The sequence below is a fragment of the Tenebrio molitor genome, chromosome 4 (assembly GCF_963966145.1).
Source record: "Tenebrio molitor chromosome 4, icTenMoli1.1, whole genome shotgun sequence".
In the NCBI taxonomy this organism is placed as follows: Eukaryota; Metazoa; Arthropoda; class Insecta; order Coleoptera; family Tenebrionidae; genus Tenebrio; species Tenebrio molitor.
In genome coordinates, this window is record NC_091049.1 from 1,108,898 (window position 1) to 1,132,472 (window position 23,575).

The 23,575-nt window shown below is 42.8% G+C and overlaps 2 protein-coding genes and 1 long non-coding RNA gene across 4 annotated transcripts in view; 1 reads left to right on the forward strand and 2 right to left on the reverse strand.

The window, feature by feature from the left end:
* Positions 1-16,032, forward strand: part of mbo (Nuclear pore complex protein Nup88) — a 51,720-nt gene extending 35,688 nt beyond the window's left edge. The window contains exons 2-8 of one of the 2 annotated variants that reach the window (XM_069044953.1): positions 605-774; positions 14,009-14,134; positions 14,190-14,459; positions 14,515-14,692; positions 14,743-14,974; positions 15,024-15,391; positions 15,441-16,032. In XM_069044953.1, coding sequence (XP_068901054.1) covers positions 605-774; positions 14,009-14,134; positions 14,190-14,459; positions 14,515-14,692; positions 14,743-14,974; positions 15,024-15,391; positions 15,441-15,980 — 1,884 coding nt within the window. In that variant the 3' untranslated portion in view covers positions 15,981-16,032. The remainder of the gene's footprint in view (positions 1-604; positions 775-14,008; positions 14,135-14,189; positions 14,460-14,514; positions 14,693-14,742; positions 14,975-15,023; positions 15,392-15,440) is intronic. The other variant, XM_069044955.1, reaches the window with a different exon arrangement.
* A 312-nt stretch (positions 16,033-16,344) lies between these two features.
* On the reverse strand, positions 16,345-19,826 carry CBP (sarcoplasmic calcium-binding protein). Its single transcript, XM_069044997.1, has 5 exons — positions 19,269-19,826; positions 17,154-17,312; positions 16,932-17,099; positions 16,747-16,887; positions 16,345-16,696 (listed from the first exon to the last, which is right to left on the reverse strand). Exons 1-5 carry the CDS (start codon positions 19,380-19,382, stop codon positions 16,466-16,468), a joined length of 813 nt encoding a protein of 270 aa, XP_068901098.1. The 5' UTR covers positions 19,383-19,826; the 3' UTR covers positions 16,345-16,465.
* A 140-nt stretch (positions 19,827-19,966) lies between these two features.
* LOC138128791 (uncharacterized) lies at positions 19,967-22,076 on the reverse strand. Its single transcript, XR_011158910.1, has 3 exons — positions 22,057-22,076; positions 20,761-21,999; positions 19,967-20,713 (listed from the first exon to the last, which is right to left on the reverse strand). It is a non-coding gene; the product is annotated as an uncharacterized lncRNA (long non-coding RNA).
* Between the last annotated feature and the right edge of the window lie 1,499 nt (positions 22,077-23,575).

Here is a 23,575-nt window from a genome sequence, read left to right on the forward strand (position 1 = left end):
TATATTTTCGGAAAAGCCTCCCCGAGCGAAAATTGATAAACGGCCGGCAATTAAGGGAAAAATTCAGGCGGCGCGACCGCACCGTTTTATATCCTGATATTGATGCATAAAAAATAAGGAGATCGCCCCGCACTAATCCCGGTTATTGCCTAATTTAAATCGGGCCCGGGAAAAGCGGGCGTATAAATTATTGAAATTATTATATTAAAAAATCCATCTAAGAAGTCAAAGAAGCTATTATCCACGACCGTTTTGCCGTTAACTAAGAGCTATTTTTCCACGGCCCGAGGCTTTTTCGGTCTCGTAAAAATAGATTTAAAATTAACGAACGACTTGCACACCCCCTGGAACCGCCGCCGCCGTCGCCACCGCCACCGCCGCGTGTATCGGCGAGGACATTGCGATGGAAATTTCGACCGTAATGGCGAAATTGCCAGCGAATTAAATCTGTTTTCGCGTTTTTACGAAAATCAAAACTTCCAACCCGATAAGGGTGGAATTAAGGGGAAATTTCACATTACCGTTAAAAGGGGTGGACGATTTTTTCGATTCTTCTTTTCTAGGCGATCGAAAATGCGACATCGTGAACCGTTTCTTTTTCCAGAACTTGCTACCCCTGCTGCCGGTCCTCTTCCAACCGGAATTTCTGGTCGCCAATGACAGCGGGACGCTCCTGATAGTAGCAGGATCTTCCGGGATTCTGGTGATGGAGCTTCCGGCTCGTTATCCTCCTTATGGCGCCTTCGAAAACAACAAAGACGTAGTCTACTGCAGGTATGGTTTCCCAGAGCTTTATCGAGAAAGACAAAGTACTTTTACGTTTCGATTGTTTTTTGACATTCCTGCATCGTTTTTTTATCCGACAAATTCTCGAACAACCTGGACAAATAGTATATTACTCAACAGACGTGTAATGATCGCTAATACTCACGAGATGCGAGTAGTTAAGAGCCATTACACGCGAGTCGAATACGTTACTTTTTCTGTGAGTACATATCTTTATTTTCAATGTCAGAATTGATTTATTACACACATCTTTTTTGTACTAAACGACACAAATCGACCAGTTATGATATGTTAAAATACCTACTCATGACGTATAATACAATATAATATATGATGTATTGTTCAGTCATAGCAACATTATACAATGATTTGCCAATTCATTTTTGCATACCCGTGGAGTAATGGGTCATAGTCACGACCGTGGGTAAAGAATAGCATTACTTCACCGCAAACGCACATGTAATGACTGTGTTATTTAACAGGAGAAAAAAAAAGATTCATTACATGTTTGGGACAAGAGGACGTTGTAGTCCATCACAGGACCAATCGATGTGACAAAACCCAACCACCGTTCCCCGCTTCGGCCATTTTAATCAGTTTACTTGAGCATAATCGCGAAATCTGGCCGGAATTGAAGCGGACAGAACCGGCGCGGAAGGAACGGCTCTCACACGCCATTAAACAGCCCACCACTATATTTCTAATTACTTTCCGGGGGTGAATTTTTTTTTTTTATTTTTTTATCGCCACCCACCCGGTTAGTTCCACTATTGCCGTCTCTCCACGCTGGACGTTGGAATTTTCCCCCGACGTGAATTATTTTTGAATTATCGTGTTCCTCCCGGTCATTTCGAAAGTCAGCTCGAATCATCAACGCCAGAACGAATTCTGCGGTTTTTCGCTGGCGCGGATGCACTCCAAATTGAATAGGTGCGGGGCAGGTGGGTGCCCGGGGGTGGCCACGAAACGCCAATCGAGACTCCTTCCGAATAATATTTTTCCTGGGGGTGGGGGTGGAGTTTCGACGCGGCGGGGTCAGAAATGGAACTGAACAAGGGTGCGAGTCATGACCAGTTATATTTTTTTAACTGACGAGTGCGACGAAGAAGGGTTTTCTGGAAGGGGTTTTTCAAGGATTTTTTGTTCTATGTATCCTGCTATCTTGTATTCTTTTAATCCTTTTCCCTTCATCTCATTATTATTATTATTATATTTCTTTGTCCTCTGCATCCTTCCCAATAGTGCAAGGTTCCTTTTCAGAGTGATGCTTCAGTTTGTCCTAAAAGGACTCTTATTATTATTATTATTATCGTGATGTATTAATTTTATGAAAAAATTAGTTTTGAAGGAAAAATGAAAATAAAAATGTCCCGGTGAAGAAATTTGTTTTTATTGTGGATAATTCCTTGGGGAAATGACGGAGGCGTATCGATGATCGATTCCGATCGGAAATCTGGGCGAATAATGGAACGGCAGGAGGGGAGAGGCCTGTCAAAAATTAACGACGACGTTAAAAAAAGTTAAATTCCCGAACGGAACCGCTGTCGTTGGCATAAAAAATTAAAATAGAAATTACCATAAATTTAAAAGCGTCGACGCTCAGTTCTCGAATGATAACTAATCAAAAACTTTGACATATTATATGACGCACCGTTATTTACATAATAACAGCTGTACGTTATGGCCTTTTTAACATTATTAGGTGTCTCTCTTTATTGTTTCTTGTGTACCAGAGGTCCCCAACTGGTCGTAGTTGCAGGACGACGGCCGGCGGCGGCGCGCGTCCGTCCGGTCCGGGGGCGGCCGCCCCGAAGGGGTGCCGATGGTCGAGTGTGTTTTATGGTGACTATTATGCAGATGAGCGGAAATGTTAAGGGCCGTCGCGCCGTTGTATATATTTGGTACTGCTGTTAATCCGGTGTTATATTAGCGAAGTTTGTTGGGAATACATTACGTGGCCTATCCGCGCTTCCAAAGTGGCATTATTTAAAGTTCCCCCGTATAGAAATATTTTATAATTTATTGTAACTAAACGTTTGCTCCTAATTGCAGTTTGGGAAGTTCTCTCGTGCGGCTGCCACCGCCGCCTGCTATAAGGTGCTCATCCCTTTACTGCCACCTTGTCTAATTACTTCCGAAAAATCCAAACGACCAACCCCGGAAAAAAACAGGGGACAGGTTGCAAAGCCGAAGAGATGGGACGCGTTGATTTCGGTGCATTCGTTGTGATAACGTTGTTGTTGGTTGACATTCGAAGAAATCACAATCGAGAAGTTGTAGAGTGCGAATGGATTAAAAAACAATCAAATCTTGAACGCCTATGTATTTTTTTTCTCTTTCGCTCACTGGTTTTCATTCACTCGTAAATTTTTCCAATTCTGATGTTCAGATGTAGATTTAAAAGTTGAGTGATATTCTAGATTCCAGAGCGGAGCACAGTTGGAGAAAGCTCGTGTAATTTAAGAGGTCAATCTTTCTCTCAGGAATTAAGCAGAGTTTTTGCACTTCGCAAGCACTTTGTAAAATCCTTGGTTCGTTCGGATCTTTGCACCCATCGCGTTGCCTTTCTTCGTTGCGAAATGAAAGCACCGGGTATTAAGAGGGTCAGTTAGGTGAGAACGTTCCCCGGAGGCGTTCGTGTATCGCTTAAGTCGTCGTCATCGTCGGCGGGTATTGCCGGGGGCGGCAGTAAAGCGCACCACCACTAAAACACCTGAGGAATTCATTTGATGTACGGCGGAAGCGCTGTAAAAAGTCCGTCCTAATGAAAAATTCGGTGGGCAATCACACGCCCGCGTCGAAGTATTAAAATCCTCCCCAACTTTTATTGGCCTATTTTTATGGCGCAAACTTCAGATTGGCCTTCATTAAATGTTTGTTTAACGCCTTTTGTTGGATTGAGTTGAATTTTTGATAACTTGCGGTTAACGACCGGTCGGGCAGTGTGTATCATTTTTTTTTTCTTCGGTTTGGTTCTTTTTTTTCCGAGCAGTTGCCGGCCCTGCACACGCCGACAGATCGGAGGCAATTCCGAAGACGAAATGAAATAACGGCGCATAAATACACTCGAAATTACGCAAAGTTTAAATTGTCTCCGGAATATATCACGGGGGCCATAATACACTGTGTCGTTTCTATGACACTGCTAATGGCTCTTTGAAAATTTAGATACAGGTGTTGCTATATACTTTAAAATTACGTCTACAGTTACGACAACTTTATTAAAGGCGACGCCGGAAAGCGCGCTTTCGACACCAATTTTTCCATTAAAATTGTAGTGATCTGAGCGGTGGGAGTCGCTGATTGAGCCACACGATTTTTAGCTGTCATATCGTCCCGAAATGTAGTGCTGAGCTCTGTGGGGAATCTTCTCTTTCGATTGAAACTTGTTCGAAGAAAATCGATCCGTTAGTTTTTGAGTTATTTGCGAACAAGCAGACAGACGGACGGACAAAAAGTGTATATTTCTTGTGTCGGTAAACAATAATCTAGTGTGTTTTGTTAGCAAGCCACTTTTTGATTCGTTTATGTAAATGTGAAATCGTAAAAAAGGGCCCAAGGTGCGAGTTCTCCAACCGTTTCAACCCCGTTGCTCCTCCAGGTGAAATTTTTCCGCCGCCGCCGCCACCGCACACACCATTAGTTTATATCTACATCAGGCCATTAAAGTTATAATTCATTTTATTTCCAGAACACATCCGTATGAAATATTAACTTCTACATTGTGTATAATACTTTATCCATTGCGCCGGCATTATCCCACCTTCATGAATACTAAGCGTCCGTTCGGACTTATCCTCATCAACCGGGGCCGGCTCGTTTCGGATCCGCCGCCGTCCGTCCCTTTAGTTGGCGTTTTTATTGCGACGCCGCCGCTCCCCGAAGAAAACAAATTAGCATCGCAAGTACCGCCGGCCAGCGGACTGCCCTTTTTTTTTCGACCGCCGACCACCTCGTCAAAATGTAAAATGGCACATTAATACGTGATGGCGGGGGCGGGCGAGTGCAACAAGTACGGTCAGCGGGGACGGCGGACGAAGAAAGGACGTGGAGGAGGACGCGGTACCTCGAACAAGCATCAAGTAAGTGTTCGATGGGAGGATCGAGCAACGCTACGGGCGGTTGATATTTGGATGGGTGGCCGTTTTAGACTCGATGGGAATAGGCGTTAGATGCGGCCTAGATGCCGGGTCCCCCTCCACATTTTACATCATAGAAAAGTCGTGCCCCCGGTCCATTAGCCCACTTTGAAGTTTTACAGTCCTGTCCCTTTATTACGTCCGAGTCAGTCGTTAGGCTTGCCGAATTAAAAGTTTCTCCTTAAATTTGCTGGCACCCTTTACGTTTTTCGCATTCGATACATGTGGGGGAAGTCCCACAGGTGTCGTCCAACCACCGATATACGCCTCAACCCTTTTAGAGAACAACCTTTTCATTTCAAGCCGCTGATATTCTTAGACGGCTCGAACCTGACCGGGGCCGGCGTGGCGGTGCGCGTCCGAATTTTTGCGAGACGGCCGCAGGTCCAATCTCGATCCGGACAAATCGGGGAAGTACAGAGCGTCGATCGGGCGAGTGGGAGGACACGTGGGAGCGATCGGAGTGGTGGGGATGGGGGCGTCGGCCTAGATCGACACCGCACCGCGAGCCGCACTTGGGTCGTGCGGTGTACCGACAATGACATCTCTCGGCGTACACTAAATAATCATTTCTGCGGTGTTAATTCTAATGCCCGTCTCCTGTTCGCATCTTTCCATTAGCCTTGCCACGGCCGCCTAACTTTTTAATGTCCCAGTCACTTAACGGGCGACGCTGTGCGCGCGTTTTGACTCCTTCACCGGTCGCGCGTTAATTACGATACGTTCAGGGGCGGAATGCGGCAAATGACGTCGGTGCGGACCCGATTCGAAGCTCCGCCGCGAGAAATTCCCGCTTCCAACGGAATTCAATTGGACCGAGTCGGGAAAAAGCGCGTCCAACTGGCGCGTCTTGCGAGAGGTACGCGATTCGCGGGGGCCGTGGGGCTTCTCCGGTACGGACCACGCTAATCCGGGGTGAAGTTTGGAAAAGTTGGCGTTCCGTGTTATTTCAGACTGCTGTATCATAACAAATGATGATTGCAGTCGGAGTCCTTCGGGATTTCGGGTTTCGGTCCCCCCCTAATTAGATAGACGGCTAATCCTCGCGTGTTTGTTTTAATATTCAGATGTTTTAACGTATGCACAGCCGCACATTCATATAGACGTTAATACATCTTTTATTCCTGTGTCCCGTCAGACGCGAGAAAAGGGTTGGAAATTGTATAAAAGTTACCCGGCGAGAAATAATTGTGACGTGCCAACTAAAAGGCTATGTGGGATGTAATTTTACCTCATGCCTAATGTTCTTTGCTGTCTGTTATAAAAGGAAAACGAATACCTCCACCGGGTCGTAATCCTTCATGTTCTTACGTGTGTGTGTGTGTGTGTGCATTTGCAAGCCGGACACAGCGTCCTCTCTTATTTGCCGCAATTAATTCGTCCGTACAATTCTTATTGTTCCCTCTGCACTGTAGTTTTTCGTGTCCGAAAGTCGTTTCCTCTTTTCCTCTTCCATTTCGCCATCCGAACGTGAAGAATTGACGTCTGAATATTTCAAAATCGCATCCGACGTGTCCCCATCGTCCGTCCCATCTCAGTCAAACTCCAGACGATTCGGCTGAATAAACCATCGCGATGGAGAAAGCGTGCAGTTATAAGGTCGTAAAGGCCAAAGGAAAATTCACGTGCCCATACGATCGTGCACTTCTTCGTCATGGCGCTCATTGATGTCGTTGAGCCACCGCGATACCCTGACTGAATTATTGACACGACCAGGAAAATATGCAGGTTGATGTATTCGGCTATTGCTGAACTTCCCTTGCGAGACGAAATAGATTAGGCGAACCCTTTCATGTGCTCTGGATTACGTTCGCAAATGAGCGTACAAGGAGGTGCAGTTTACTTACGACCGCACGGCGGAACAGTGAGTGCATGCCATGTCCATGATCTACATGTTCGAAGCGATTGGGCGACGAAAGTCGTAAAACAACCAAAGAAACTGCGTTTTCGTTGGATTGCGATCTGTTTGGTTGAGATCTGACGAGTACTTATGCAGTATACTGTTTCAAGGTCAGGACGTACAAGCGAGTAGGATGGGACCCTAAGTGGGTCTCTGCGTTGTGGTGACTAATGGTACTGAGACAGAGTTTTGTAAAAGCTGCAAGTTGCTCATTTATTTCGGTTGCGGTGGTGAAATGTGGAGAAAATGAAAATCCCCACCGCGATTTCCGATTTCCGTTGGGTTGAATCCCCGATCCGATAAATAATTGATCAGTTGGCACACATACCGACACGCAGATCGACATAACTGATCAGTTATTCCGTCGCATCCGCAACGTATATCAACAACCGGCTGGGGCAATAAAGCGAGCCATCAAAGGTGGATGTGCCTGATACATAATAAAGTAAGTTAAAATACGCCCCCTATCTGCGGCAGCCGCAACCAACTATATCTTATAATCAAACCTAGCCGCACACTTTATTATTTATTCATTAATTAATCTATACCTACCCTCCGTCCGTGGTGCGCTCCTCTGCCGTCGTTTTATCTCTCGCTCTGCTCCGCGTCTTTATCTAAAATATCGGCGCTGTCTCTGATAAAATTTGAATTTATAGGGTGCGAAGTGCGACCCCGGCGGCGCACCCGACTCCAACGCCAGCCGAACGCCAGTGATTTGTTTCCACTCGTCAGACCACCAAGAAAGTTGTCCCAACAAATCGCCAACTCATTCGCATTTACAGTTTTTGTATTTTTGAGCATGTGGAGGGTGAGGGGGGGGGGGGTGTGGCGCGGCATCGAGGCCGGATCCCTTATTTTTCTGAGTGATGAAGCAATTCAGTGACAACACGATAAACGGAACGCGGTTTTACGCGGTCACCCGTCCAAGTGTTGACTGCGACCAACGTGGCTTAACTTGTTTGATCAAATGATGGGTTGGTGCTTTCAGTGGAATAGGGACGCCACATTTAGTTATTATTTAATTCTGATTATGTTGGTACAGTTAATGGTATTTCTTTGGTAGCTTTTGGAGTCGTTGTCTTGTGGTGTGTCACCGGCGGTCGGTGACGCTTTTCCCGTTGGACAATTAATACCGCGCCGAGGGTGGATAAATCATTCGGTAGTGCCAGCCGTAAAAATGGATATCGCAACGGCCCGAAAACAAATACCAAAAAATTAAAACTGTTATCGACCACGTATCCAAATATAATAATTCAAAGGAGTATATCGCCATTCCCGATGGACCACTAAAACGTGGAAAGACGGAAAAATACACATTCAGCACGACCGCTGGTCGGGCCAGATAAAAAATCGACGGTTCAACGTTTGCACATCCGCACGCACACATCCGCAATTAGCGGGAGGGCAAGAGGGAAACGTCGGAAGGGTCGAAGGTCTATCGGAAATGCATCGGGAGATGATCGACGCTAGGTGGAGTGCCCTGATTTTTCAACTGGTGGGTGGGAGAGTTTCGTGGCGTAACGAGGAATGGATTTGTGCAATTTACGGCTTCGTGCGAGGGGGTCGATTTGTTTTGGGGGTTGTTGAAAGCGAAGCACGCCATCTCGTTGCGTCGCGTTTACGGCGACTTTCCCAAGGAGAACAATTGGAAAGTATTGGGAAATTGTGATCGAATCGAAATTGAATGTAGTGTGGATGCAAGAACATCCGAGTCTGAGATTTCTGGCCGAGGCGCAGCCGAGGCTCAAAAACAGGCGAGGTGCACATTAAATTTTTTAGGCGAACGCACGAACTACAAAGCAAAAAACATCATTACCTTTTTCAAAAAGATACATTTATTAACACATATTAACAATTTTTTTATAGTATTTGTTATCAACTTGCCAACAAAACTAGAAATTTACTATTTGCAATACAATTTACATAATTCATGGTGACAGGACAATTATGGGTTTCGTTGCTGACTTACTAAACACACCAACAGATGGCGCCACTGTTAGCGTCCGAAAAAGAGTTACTTTTCGTCCGCTTGTGAATAAAAAGATCATTTACTTCCTTGTACGAACAATGTTTTCTTGCATTTTTCTGATTTTAATTAATCAATCAAATATCAAGAGCTGTCATTTTAAAACTGTGTTGAATTGGCGACCTCGGATTGTTCTTGAATGTTTTTCGGCCACTCTGTGTATGTGTATAACATTAATGCGTCCTAAAATTCGTAATCTAGAAGCCGAACCCTTTAACGATTTTAAAAACGGTCCCACCCCGCCATAAATCAGCCCATAAAGATTTCCAACAATTTGTAAGATTTATGAGGGATTTGTGTTTCTGATTATTCGTCAGATCGATCAGTACTACTGCCTTATGCATGCGAGTGTGTTGCGTTTGGCAGTGATTAAAATTTACGATAACACCTTAAAAAGCAACGTCGGGGCACATTTCAGGCAATAAACCTAACGATTGTGGATGGGTCGGGGGGGGGGGGGCACTTTTCCTGAGGTGGGAAGGGGGCGGCGGTGTCAGAGTTGAGCTGAAATTGTTGAAGTTGGCCGGGATTAGGAGTACACCGCCTCAAACTGCAGTTATTGGGATTATAATATTGTTTTAATGTTCCCGTTGTCACATTAAAAGAAAGGCCGGGGATTCGGAAGGTATTTGTCGGGGTGGGGAAAAATTTACGCCGCCCCCCCCCGGTCCCGGCCGGGGAAGAACGCGTTTTGTTTTTTTGAAAAGTGGCGATCCGTGCGGCGGGGGCGGGTTGTTTCTTTTAAACATTCGCAAAAATAGCGACCGCACACGGAATAGTAATAAGTGACCGCGGAAGGGCGGCGGCGGCGTTCGAGCGCCAGAAGAATTATAGGGAAAGAGTAAAGGGTGGCCGGACTTTTAATAATTCCTACGGGCGAGACATTATCTTTTGCCTTTATTAGACCAAGCGAGGCCGGGAGTGTCGTTTGCATTTTGCCGATTCCGAACCGACCCCTTTGTCTACACACACGCGCGCGCTCTTCCGCCCCCGGGGGGAAGAAAAATTCACGATTTTTCTACCTGACGTCGGTATTTTGTTTGGAAGCGGCTTAATATCTCTCCCCCGTGAAAAATCACGTATAGTCCTAGATGCAAATTTAATGTCGCATAATTCACCCTTTCGCGTCCCCGCTTTCAAGGAGGACCGAATTGTTTTTTGGTCCTTTGTCCGCCCACGTCGATGTGACGTGACCGAAATCGACCCCGGAACGAGGGGGACGACGCGAGGAGAGAGCGATTTTTGATTGGGGAAATTTTCGACGGCGTTGCGAATACGGAAAAGATTTATTGACTTTGACAACGGCGGTCAGTGTGTATAAAATGGAAGGGTTGTGCCGGGGATGGATTTTTTTTTTTTGGACGCCCGGTTTAATCGATACCGGCGATGGAAGAGGTCTGCGTTTTTAAGGGGACATTCTTTGGCGGGGAAATGCATGTTTCCACGGTGCGCCCCCTCTTCAGACAGACGTCAAAAATATTGCGGGCAGTGTCTGGAGGGCTAAAAGGGATGAAGCTGGAACGGGGACTACCATTTTGTCAAAGAACAAATTTCTATGACCGTGCCCAAAAAATTTACACAAAGTGAAAAATAATTATATATTTTGTGTTACTTTAGAATGGGAAAATTTGTCCTGGTTAGAAGGAGGAGGGTCAGAAAGCAGGAATAGAAGAATAGAAATATTCTTTTGTTCGATACCGCCCTAGGAAGTGAGTTCACTTCACTTTCGCTCATCGTTTTTCGCTCACTGCAAATTTTTCAAAATGTCAACAAACACCAGGAAAACATTTTTTTTTCGTGCGGACGCATTCGCGACGCCCCCGCTGACCAGATTAGATTTCGCAAATTTTTGAGGCGTCGGGGGCGGCGTAACGAAAGAGCATCGCTTAAGTCGATTCGCTTCCGTCCTAATTAATCGTAGTGGCTTTATGGGACGTAAAAATGGCGAAATACAATATTTTCCGTTATGTTTGTTTAATTAAATGTGGGCGTCGGGGCGCCCCCCGGCGGCGATAAAGTCACACGGCACGCGGGAACTTTAGGGGGCGAAATAACAATTAAAAAATCTAGGACCGAGTCGAGAAGTCTTAAATTTAATACGGGACTTTATAATGATAAGCCGGCGTCCGTCGCCGCCGTCACACGTCGACGACGTCGGCGTCGCGACGTCCAAGACGAAGACGTCGCGTGCCGTCGCACGGCCGGAAAAGAAAACGACGACGAACGCCGCATATTAATTATGCTACGTAACCTTCTAATAAATGTCCGGACAGTAATGAAAAGAAATTCTAATTAGGAAAATAAGAGTCGACGGTGGTAAACTAGAGGATTTATGATTTTTATTCGCGCCGTTCGCCTCGAAATGGTAATGCGACATGTTTTTGCATCAGCGGTAATGGACAAGTTCGGTCGAAACTTGGCGCCGCCGTTATAAATAAAGTGGTGGGCGGCCCCCTCGTCGATACGTCGAACGCCGCCGATAGATCAACAGTTGGTTCGCCGCACAGGTGGTCATCTCGTATCGTCACAAGACGCGGCTACGCCCCACATCTCGCAAAAAAAACAGGCAAATCGTTGTCGAGCCGGCCCCGGTCCTCGCGGTATTTAAAAGTCTTTTATTGCCGGTAAATCTGCACCGCAAAAATTAAAATTCATTGTGCACCCTCGTACGTCATGATATATGACTTGAAAGGGGTTGGGAAATATACGGTAATTAAGAATCCTCCCTGTATGCTCTCCAAAAAATACTAATATATTTCGCTGTATCACGTTTATTTACGGCATCTTCAACACGACCCTCGTCCCGTCTCTGTCCACCGAGCGGGCGGCGGCCGCGCCGCCGACAAGGACGCTGCGACGTCACCGTTGCGACTAGGCGGCCGAAAATTACGTTTGAAATTGTAATTTTTATCATTTTGTGTGTTCTTCGGGTCCCAGCGGAGACGTGCTTCATATATTTTTTAAAAAGGTCGAATTAATATGACGCCGTGGTTTTTTTTACACGTGTGTGTGTGTGTGTGTGTGTAATAATTTTTCGACTTGGTAACCGCTTGCTCCGGGCGATGAATATTCAAAGTTGCCTCGGGTAATTAAGAACACATAGGTTATAATGCGGAATTATGTGATTCCGCAAGCGAGCTTTAAGATTTTCCGGAATTTGCATAAAAAAGCAATAAAATTATTGCCGGATTAAGTTTTGGCAGTGCGAGCGGGAATCCACGTATCTCGACGGTTTACCGGAATAATGCCGGAGGAAAACTCCGGTGGTTATGTGTTTAGTTCGCGCAGACGAGGCGCGCCTCCCGGAGACATTCTTTTTCTTGGAGGGACGGCCGAACGATTTTTTTCGCTGATGGTGGCTGGGTGACCAATCGAAACGTCCCCAAGTCAAAATACCCAAGTGGCGGCTCTGACAAAACGAAAATCTTACTCTTCGCTCAATTGAAATTATTTCCAGGAAACCGACTTCCCTGACCACTTTATTTCGGTTTTTCGACGGTATATTTTTAGTTGTACAGTTGGTTGCAAAAAAAAACGGGAACTGTCAGAATAAAATTGACACATTTTCACAATTTTTTCGTATATTGTGAAAACTTCTTACGAGAAGATAGGTTAGAATTATGGTCAACTGACATTTTGTCAAATTATTTGACAGGTATTGTCAAATAAACAATTAATTAAGAAATGGGCAACATTAGGAACATTTTCATTTCCCGTTGTTTTTTTTTTGCTTCCAACTGTACAGTCGCGAGCAATAAATTTTGGTCGTCAAGGTCATTCGTTGACGCAATGGAAAGTGTTCTAATGTAGAACGGACATAACCTCTAATAAATCATATTTGTCTTGTCTTGTCAACTTTTTGGAAGTCCCAACTGTGTTACCACCCTAGCTTCTGACACATCCGTCTCTATTGGCAAAATAATTTTTTTGTGTTAAAATACGATATTGAGACCATAATTTTGAATGCTTAGAATAAAACTTTGACAATTTTTTTTTAATGACGTTCTATTGACATTTGCCCTAATTAAGCAGGCAAAATTTTTAATTTGTGACAGTAGCGGGAAATTTCAAAATAACCTTGACGACCAAGATTTAATGCTCGCGACTGTACATTTCCGGAACTTGACTCCATTTTTTTTTTAACGAATGTCGTGCAAGACCCCGAAAATAATACAATTGTCGTTATTGCCGACATTTTCTCACAATAAATTTGTCTATGATGTCGTCAAGTGCTGCCACATCCTCTCGAGGTTTAGCTTAAACCCGAGTTTTACTACTGCAGAAACAGTTATTACATTAATCATTACGGCGAAGGAAATTATTTGGGTTTATGTGTGTATTTAAGTCGCAATTTTCCGCGTTTTTATTGACCAACAACGGTTCAAGTTGATGTACAAGTGACACGTGACGCTTTTAGAAACTTTTTTTCTTTGTTTTGACGTTGGCAGTGCTGGTTGGTGAGACTGTATTCCCTGCTTGTCAAAAAAAAAACTATACAACCATTCAAAAATAAATACAGCGTAATCAACAATGAAGCAATTGAAAAATATTGTGTTTTTTTGTCTTGTAATTGGCACTGACCGGATGTTTCAAATGGTATAAATGGAGTAACTTCCGGTTGTTGGCGACTTCACACTGACATTGACAGTTCAAGTTGTTTCTTTGTACCGTTGATTTTTTATACATACATAACCTACAATTTTGTCGCTGTTGATTTCACGTAAAATATCTGTCAAAAGACGTATCCGGTTGCAGTATTGCAAACAGCCGAACAACAAAATGCTGTTAATTGTATTGCCAACTTAAACAGTCTTTTTTGATCACCCGGTAGATGTAGATTGGGGACTTGTCGTTAAGTTGGCACTACCAAGAAAAGTAACTGGGCGCGCTTATAAGACATTTGGAATTTATGACAGATTTCTCACTAACGTAGTTCAATCATAAGTTTTAAGCGACCTTGAGTTTGACAATCCACATCTAAAAAAAAAATATAATAACCAAGAATCGGACTCTTTCGTGCGGGGTGAGGTCGAGTGACATCTTGCCGACCACGACCCCCAAGAAATAGATGCAGGAGTCTTTAGTAAATTTTCTCAAGATTAAAATTCAGTTGTTTATTTTAGTGAAACAAATTTAATTGGGAACTTTTTCTCGCAGAAGTCACATCCTCGACGAACGCCTCCTCTTCTGCAGCGACGTCGTCAAAGTGCGCCAAGTCAGGTTCCACCCAGGAAGCACCAAAAACTGTCACATCCTGGCCCTCACCTCGGACAACATGCTCAGGTACGACTTCGAGTTGTAAAATTGTTCTTTTTCAACACCCGTCGTTCAATTCCAGGTTGTACTCGATCGAAAACGGTACCGCTCTCAGCCACTCGACCTACCAAATGGGTGAAACCCCGGTGGGGGTCTTCCCCGGCACCCGAACGTCGTACCTCGCAGCTTTCGGCGAAGTGGGCGTCGACTTCGACTTCGGCCAACCGGAACTCGACCTCGACACCAGATCCCTCTTCATCAAAGAAACCAACTTTTCTACTCTTCTCTGGCCGGTCTACGTCCTAAGAGGCGACGGAAGTGTCTACAGCGTCAACGTGCCGCTCGACAAAAAGTACCAACGTCACTTGTCATTTGTTTTCCTTTGGAATCTCGTTGCTCCTTTGCAGAACAAAAGCGACCGTGAGGGGGCCCATCCCCAAGAATATTTCGCAAGGAGATGCCAAGGAGGAAGCGTGCGCGATCATCTGCGTCAACACTAGTCCGGAAGTGGTGTGCGTGGCCAACTCCAATGGTACCATTTATCATTCGATTCTGCTTCCCATGGAGGAGGAGGAGCGGGACAAGGTGCGTCTGGGGGAGTCGCGAAAGAGATTGTGAAAGTCTTCGTGTTTCAGGTCAAAAGGCAGTCGGGGAATGGAGGAAACAAGGAGTTGATTTGTTTTGAAAGCGTCGAGCTGGAACTAGGACTTTCTACCACCACTGAAGATAATTGTTACACTTGTCCAATCTTCCTGCACAAGGATGAGTCCAGAACTGGAAGATATTTCGCCACACATTCGGCAGGAATCCATTCGGTCACAATAAGTTGTCTCAAGGATCTGCAGTCTTTCGTCAGTGGCAACAATGGTGATTGCGTAAAAAAAGATTTCGATTTTTCTCAAGTATAAACTTGCAGCGGAGGTATCAATGGATGATATTTTCAACCAAGAGAGCAAAGCCGAATATCTAGTGTGCACCAAGACCTCAACTTCTGAGAAAACCAATCCGATAATAGGTTTTTCCCTTTACTACGAACCCACTGCTTTGATATCGATTTTAGCAAATGGGAATTTGATCAGTTTGGGTATTTTGACAGCTGAGATTTTGCCTAAAATGGAAGAATCAAAGGAAGAGGAAGATAGGGAAGAAGTAGGTTCGCCGTTGAAGAAGATGCTGAGAGAACCTTTCGATTCCAACATTCAGAAGATCCTGATGAGGTCTTCAAATCAACCAATTCTGAAGCTCGGAGGCGAGGGTAAGCATTCCCAAAAAGAATGCTACGAGGTGAGTAGAGTTGTGCAGGGATGCATTTGTTATGTGGTGATTTTTGCAGCTTCTCCAGAGGGCGTCGCAAGTGTTTAGGGAGCACTTCGAGAACCACACCCGCGCCCGAGAAGAAATCGAGAAGAGAGTGAAAGCTCTGCAAATGATGAAAGAATTTCAGCTGGAACAGCTGGAGCGCATGAACGCCTCGAAGCACGCCCTGCAGGAGAAGGCCGAGAGCTTGGCCGAGAAGTACGAAGACATCAAGGACAAGCAGAACGAGATCATGAAGCGGTGCGAGAAGCTGCTGGTGCTGGTGTCGCAGAAGAAATCGGAGCCGTCGGATGCGGAGAGGGAGTACCTGAAGGAGCTGGAGCAGTACATGGACAAGATACAAAAGTACAAGGAGTCAATCGACAAGTTGAAAATGAAGGTGGGGTACCAGAAGATACAGATCGCCAACTGGAAGGCGCTGGAGGAGAAGAAGGTGTCCACTTTGAGCCAGACCCACTCGGCCACCATCAAGAACAATTTGAAGGAGACGAGCGACAGGATCGCGGAGATGGTGAAGGAGATCGGCGAGTACAGGGACCGGCTCAAGTTGAAGTAGTTGGCAGTTGCATTATTTTATTGTCTTTTTTAATAAAGTATTTTTTGTAAAACGCGCAGTTTCTAAGGTTTGAAGTTTCAGGCCGGGAGGTTTGAAGTTTTAGGCAGGGAGGTTTGAAGGACGCCTTCTGAGGCGGAAAAATTTGAATATAGTGGCGCCCTCTGAGCGAGAGATGTGGAACTGTCAGTATGTGAAAATGGCGCCGAACGAAATTGAAATTTGTGTTTTAAATTTGAATATTCGAGACACCAGGTAAGTGAAAACTATGTCTGGGATTGATTCGTAACATTGGTGGTGGTTAATATGTTAAGGAAAGTGTGAAACACATGTTTGACGAAGGATGCGGCAATAATAATAAAAATAATTGAAACTGTTTTTTTTTTGTACTATGAATCTAAATCATACAAAGACGTAAAGCTAGAATAACTAGTCCAATAAAATGTGTCGCGTTGTGTAAAAGTGTAATTAAAAATAAAGTAAAAAAGTTAGTGTTCAATCAGAGGACCGAAGAAATATTTGCTTATTTTGTTCTCGTCTTCGGTGAGGAAGAATTCTCTTCCGTGTTTGACAAACTCCTTCATCGTCACAACACCGTCGTGGTCGTCGTCCATGCCCTTGAAAGCCAAGGAGGCGTCTCGCTCGTTGAGACCAAGACAACGGAAAAACAGTTTAAATTCGTCTTCGGTGATCTCACCAGACTGGTCTTTGTCAAGGGCCTGAGTAAAAAAGTGTTTGAGTTTTTCAATGCTTGGAAAAAACTACTCACCCGGAATAAATACGGAAGGAACGAGTGGGCCCTCCTCACTAGATGTTTGTCGTTGATCACGTGGTGCATGTCTTCCAAGAACTGCTCGACCGTCACGGGGTTGTACGGATTGACCGGGCCCCAACGTTTCTCCCACAAATCCTAGAATTCGAATTAAAAAATAATCAACGAACAAATCGACTCACCTTTAGCAAATTCCTGAATTCTTGTGTGTGCTTTTCGGAGAGGTGTCCCAATTCGATGAACCTTTCTCCGAACAGGATGAAGTCATCGTAAGAGATGACTCCGTCTTTGTTGACGTCTAGGATGCCGTGGAAGGTCCTGATCTTGCGACGCCAAAAAATCGATTCCCCCTTTACGAAATAAGTGAGTAGTGATAAAAAGTGAAGGAAGTTTTGTGTGCTTACTCTGTGACCTGGAGGTTCCAAATCGCTGTCCGATTCGGATTCAGACGTGTTGTAAAACTTGGGATTTTTCGCTTTGGGGGCCCGACCGGTGGCCCGCAGATTGGAGTGTTGGCGGTGTGTGGGGGCGGCCGCGGGGGCGCTGAATCTACCAACACTCACCTGAGAGGAACGAAAAAAAAATGAAAAACATGTTTGATACGAGTTAGTAGTAGGTAATAAAGTTTCGTTGCGTTTTGTTTTGTGTTTTTTTTTTTTTGGGAAATATTCTGTACAAATGCTAGGCGATGTTATGATTTTGTCCAGGTACATTTTTATTTAAAGGTGCGCAAGCTTTGCTACTTTTAGCAACAACACTGACTGACATTAGCCAAGTATGTAATAGAGCTTTTGTGTAAAATAAAAATTCGGTGATAAAGTACCACAAGGTCTTGTGATATTACCCCATTTTTTTAAGTATTCGTTGCTTTCTAATGCAAGAAATAAGAATGTTATTTGACAAAGCGTGAGCACGTGACTAATCGCTCGTCACATTTAATCAAAGACGCACGGAATGCTACGTCATTGTCGCAGAGAGTATGAGTAATTGGTCACGTCTGTCATTCTGTAAAAGAAGAATTATAACGGTACTTGAGAGCTTGATGGGAGCTAAATGTAAAAACCAAAGAAAAATCTACGAGTTTCAACGCTTTGTGTTTTTTTTTTTGTGAAAAGATCCTTTTAAAGGTTGCAAAAATTTTTAAAATCAGGTTTTTGACTGATTCGTAATTCGTATTCTCTAGCGAAAACTACAACGGAAACAGCAAAATTGTATTATTAAACATTAGAGTAAGATAGGTCCAAAAGAGCGCCGCGAAATATTCCAAATTCATCTGATTCACAGATTTGTCTGATTGAGAAAAATGTAAATACCTAAAAATTCTTACAAAATTAATAGTGTCCAAACACAAAAGAAATCGTTTGTGCTAATTAGAAGCAATTTTCGATTTTTAACACTTCAGAACGTGACATTTTGATTTCCATTTTTTAATGTTTATAAAAAACCAAATAAAAGATCGTAAAATTGTACAAATTTACCCAAATTACCCAAAATTGGGATTTATAGACTTTTTTACGAATGCCGAGGCGAGTGCGGTAATCCCACGAGTGAAAAAAACTCTGTTGCTAAAAAGTGCTAAAAATGTTTCTCATATTCTTTCGATATCTATTACCTGTCAAGACATTCAAATTTCAAATGTTTTGTACAGTTCGCCAACATTAAAATGTCTATCACGCGCCATCTTGAATATTGTTAAAATAAAATTAACATGAACTGACAGAAAAATTAAATAAAGCCATAAAAGCCGAGGAGAAAAGACAGTTGAAAGTTCTTGTCAGACATGTAGGTACTTCATATTTTAATGGGACAACCTGTACACAAACTCCAACACTCGGCCCTCTTTTAATTTAATTCAAACATTTTCCCATCCTCTTTAACGCCATAATTGTAAGCTCGTCCATTCAGCTGTATCGAAGTGTATCACCTGCGTCCGGTTTTGTGCGTAACCCTCACGCACCGAAATGTTTAGAAAGCGATCTCAAACATTCTCTTGCGAAATGATTTGGAAATTTTTCGGTACGCCACTGTCCACAACAAATCTCTTTTACCTGCGCCACCCGACCCGATGCCAAAAGTCAAACCAATCGAGCCGCATCAGGTGGAAAGATTCGACAAAGCTAATGACCATAAATAGGTCAATATTGACAGCGCAAACGCTTTCCTAAAGACGATTTCGAAAGAATGTTCTTTGTGGAAGTGCCGAAAATCGAGTCGAACTAGTCAAACAAATTTGTTTATTGTTGAAGTCGTTTGCTTTCGATAAGGATGCACAGACATCACAAATAAAATAAATTGTAAACAAACACTATCGGTTCGCGGGGAGTGAATGTTGTTTGTAAATAGAACAATGCAAGAGAGACTCAATGACCCAAGCAACTACGTCACACGATGCACGTAGTGCAGCTGGAAATAGGGCAACGGTTTGATTCCATAATAAACAGCCTCGGGGCAAAAATCTGGTCGTGTTTTTACCATTAGTATTATTATTTTGGATTAGATTGTTTGTTTTGAAAACTCACCAAACTCCGGGAGTCAGCTTTGGAGAGCGCGTTCTGCAGGGGTGCCACAAGAGCCCTCTTGTCGTACACCCCCCTGGCACACTTGACCGCAACTCGAAGAGCCGAAAGCGCCATGTCTTGCTGAGCACCAACTAATCTTTGATCGAGGAAGAGCCGATTTGGTTCAGGGTCCGCCGACAGGTCGCTGCATGGGCCGTACAACAAACAAGTCGTCTTTTTCCATTCAGGCTTTCTCTTTCCGTCCTATCATTTGCGTTTCGGTGCCCCATTTGGCCCCGCTCGGCCAATGGGAGGAGAGCGGTACCGAAAGAGGTTTTGTTTGCGGTGCGACAATTCACGGGTGCGTCTGTTTTGGGGTAACGTGGAGAGAATGTCGGTGATAGCTTGATGGGGGTCAAGGAGCAACGAGATACAATATTGAACTTGGATAAGTGCGGTCAGAAAGATATTAATAGGGCGAGATGCAAAAAATTATCGCGGAGTTATCAGGTAATTGTCAATACATAGTTACAGATAAGCGAAATTCGTTTTTGATTTGTTTTGGTTTAGAAGTTGCCTCCATGATTTGTTTTGTGGTTGCGAAAGGCGTAAAGCTTTTAAAAAACGGAAGGATAAAAATTGTTGTGCTTGTTGAACAGTTGAAATTTTATTGCAACATGGGGGAAATAATCTTGATTTCAAATAAAAAACGTGTTGCATTTACCTTTCCCGGTAGATGTTTATTTATTTATTTATTTATATATTATGGTAATGCCAAAATAACAATTTATCTTATTACTTAAAAACTTATTTGTATTACAATTGTTATCAAAAACTTGCTTTTACAGTTTATAAATTTTTATTGGTCTCATTGGATTACCAGCTGAAGACCTAGATTTCTCTCTTTATGGTCTAATGGTCAATATAGCAATACGCCTTGACACAACTCGGAGACAATCACTTTTAATAACAATCTAAAAATAAAATGTTATACCGAAGAGACTCAAATCGAACAGAAGGAAACATTAAAAAAATGTAACTAATACAATATGATCGATCAACAAAAAAAAAAAAGGATGAGGTGGCTATGCAAAACAAAATTTCCGAAAACGTGTCGCGTAACTTAAACAAATGTCACTCTCGCAAATGTCAAAGTTTACAAGTGACAGTTGTTTAAGTTAAAAATGATTTGTCACACGAGGAGACAAAATATTCATGATGGAATGGTCTTTCTCAAATTGGAACGAAGAAAACTTCTTTCCTTTTTCTATTGGGCTCTCGCCAAAACCTTTCTTCATCATCTATGCCACACCTTTTCAAAAGTTTTCTTGTGTCGTTTCTGTTGACCATATGCATTTAACCTTCACATTATTTTTTTTCCAAGAAAAAAAAACTTTTTTTTTAATGTTCCTTCAAACGAATACGATTTTTTCTTGTTTCGTTGCATCGTAGAACCTTATGGCGTCCTTCATCGACGTGTCTTTGCGGGCACGCCAATCCTCCTTATCTTAACCTACTATTTTTACTGGCATGTGTCACATTCAAATCACTCGTCTTCGGCTCGTTTACTATCTCACTTCTTTGGTAGAATGCAAGCTTTTTTGATGCCTGTTCAGGCTATATTTCGTCTTAAATTTGCACTGGCACTTGTCACAAGCGAACCATCGCACGGCCTCCGGGGCAGTGTGTTTGCGCAACATGTGATGTTTCAGATTGTTCTTAGTTTTCGTCCTGTGCTCGCAGTTGATGCAGTAGAACCATTCCGCTTCTTCGTCGGGTTTGTGCCGATTTACGTGAGATTTCAGGTTGTCTTTCCGTAATGTTTTGTAGGAGCACTGCTCACATTGAAACCACACCGCCTCGTCGTTCGGCGTGTGCTTGAACCGCTCGTGTCTCCTCAATCGCCACCTATGCCTTGACTTGAAGTCGCATTTGTCGCACTTCCACCATTCCATCTTCACCGCTCCGCTCGAATTGTGCTGCAGTTTTGCGTGTCTGTACACATGGTATTTGTTTTTGGACTCAAACTGACACTTGTCACACGCAAACCACTGCACAGTTTCGGATGTGGTGTGTTTCAGCAATATGTGACGTTTCAAGTTTCCTTTCCACGGAGTTTTGTACTCACAATTCAAGCAGTACAACCACTTTACTTCTTCATCAGATTTGTGTCGAGTTAGTATGTGACGTTTAAGATAGAATTTCAGTTTTGTTTTGTAAGCGCACTGTTCACATCGAAACACATTTGATGTGTGCTTCATCCGGTCGTGCCGTTTTAATTTGCATCTTCGATTTGCCTTATAGTTGCATTTGTCGCATTTGAACCATTGAATATCTTCTTTGGAGAGATGCAGCTTTGCATCGTTACCAAACGTTACTATCTCGAAATCTTCTTTCGTTTTAAAACACAAAGTATACAAGTGCTTGATCCACACTAACGCTGAATATGTTTCGAACGAGCACTCTCGACAGATGTAGCTTTTTACTTCAACGTCATTTTTCGGTTCGTCGATCCTCTTTCTGTGATATTCTCTGATGTGTTGTTTTAAAATTATCACAAGATCGCTTCCAAAATCGCACTCTTTGCAGTTGTATTTTTCTGGGGAATTTGTTTGGCAACTATGTGATGGCAACTGGTGGAAAAAAAGTGATCTGCTCACGTAAGGACATCTGTCGCAATCGTGAATCCTTCCGCATCCACACTTCAGGATGCTCCCTGTATGTTCCAAATTTGCCATTTTGATAACACAATCTGAAAATTAGATTTCAAGTCGATCACAATGACTGCAAAATATGCAAATGCGTTCACCAGATAAAGAGTAAAGTTGACAGAGTAGGTACAGTAGCGGAATTAAAATTTCGGGCACTATTTTTCTGTCATTTCAACAAAATCTCTGTAAAGCACCTTCTACCTTCTACTGTCATCATGACTGACACTAAATCATCGTTTTGATATGTTGGCTACCCGTTATTATGCCACAAATGACAATTTTTGATTGCCAAAAAGACAAAAACATGACAAGAGTAAAAAATAAGGTTATTAATGTAAAGGTTGTTTTAGAGTTTATATCATGACATTGACAATAGTGCCCGAAATTTTAATTCCGCAACTGTACCTTCTATTACTTTATATACAAAAAAAAAACTAGGTCATATGGAGATTCTAAAGAGTCCCGAAAACATTTTTTTTTTTTACTAAAACGGTAGGGATAAACTAACCCTTTCCGTGCACCATGCCATAGACACAACAATAGTAAACAATAAGTTAAACCACAGTTATGAACAAAAATACAACAAAATTATTATTGTTGCTTGACAACCGCCATTACGTTTTTAATTACCTTTAATCAGAAGCGTAGACTTACGTCCTCTGATAGAATGCATTTTTTTAAATATCCTTAGATAACAAAATCCCCAAACCATAACATTAAAATATTAGGAAAGGATCATAGATTGTGTTGGTAATATCTTGAAGCATTCGCGCCACTGATTCTCATTGGTTGTGAAATCCACGCGAAAAATAAATTATATGACATTTCAAATTTGAAATTGTCAGTTCTGTCAAGTGGTTTAAGCATTTAGATTTGCGATTTTTCATCTTCAGAGCTTTGTTTTGTGATTCTCTGGTTTTAAAAGTTATTCGTTTTGATCGTGTTGCTGTTTTGATCTGTTCCGTAGCGATTTTTTGTTGATTTTTTTTAATTTGTGAAGTGAGTGTGTGCCTCAAAAATCTAGCATTATGAACACTTTAAGTGACATTACAAACATCGAAAATGATACAGAGGTAATTTTAGTTCATGCATTAAATAGGACTACATATTAAATAATCTCTTGCTTTTGTTTAGCCATTTCCGAAAAAAACTGGATATTTTAATTTCAATAGCCAGCTTTTTCGGAAATTCGAAAATGTATTGTGGGTTGCATTTTTTATTCCGTCGGGCACATTATCACTCGTGAAATACCCTGTATTAATAAAACCTAATATATTACTCCTACTGTACTGAAGTTTTCTTTCGTCTTTCCTAAGTGCAAACATGCAGAATAATAATAAAACATCACGTGTAAACCTGCTCTTTCCATTTGTTTAAATTTCGCGCCGGATCTATTTGTTACAGCGTAAGTGAACATTTTTAGTAACATTTATGTCAAGCAATCTATGAGTGGACAGAGTTTACTAACAATTTTAACCAAAATTTAATTTATTTCTATCTCGAAAACGAAAAGACTAAATAGTAATAGGATAATTTTTGTGCACGAGTTCTACTCATCCTCAGTCTTTTTTTGTACTAGCATCTAAAAAACAGCCTGTATATTTTATTTGATTGGCA

Bases quoted from the DNA above. Each gene is read 5' to 3' on its own strand.
- CBP (XM_069044997.1), bottom strand. From the start codon at position 19,382: ATGGCGCTTTCGGCTCTTCGAGTTGCGGTCAAGTGTGCCAGGGGGGTG. The intron at 17,313-19,268 runs GTGAGTTTTCAA...CGTTCCTCTCAG, and splicing joins AAGCTGACTCCCGGAGTTTG to GTGAGTGTTGGTAGATTCAG. The intron at 16,888-16,931 runs GTGAGTCGATTT...TTCGAATTCTAG, and splicing joins AATTCAGGAATTTGCTAAAG to GATTTGTGGGAGAAACGTTG.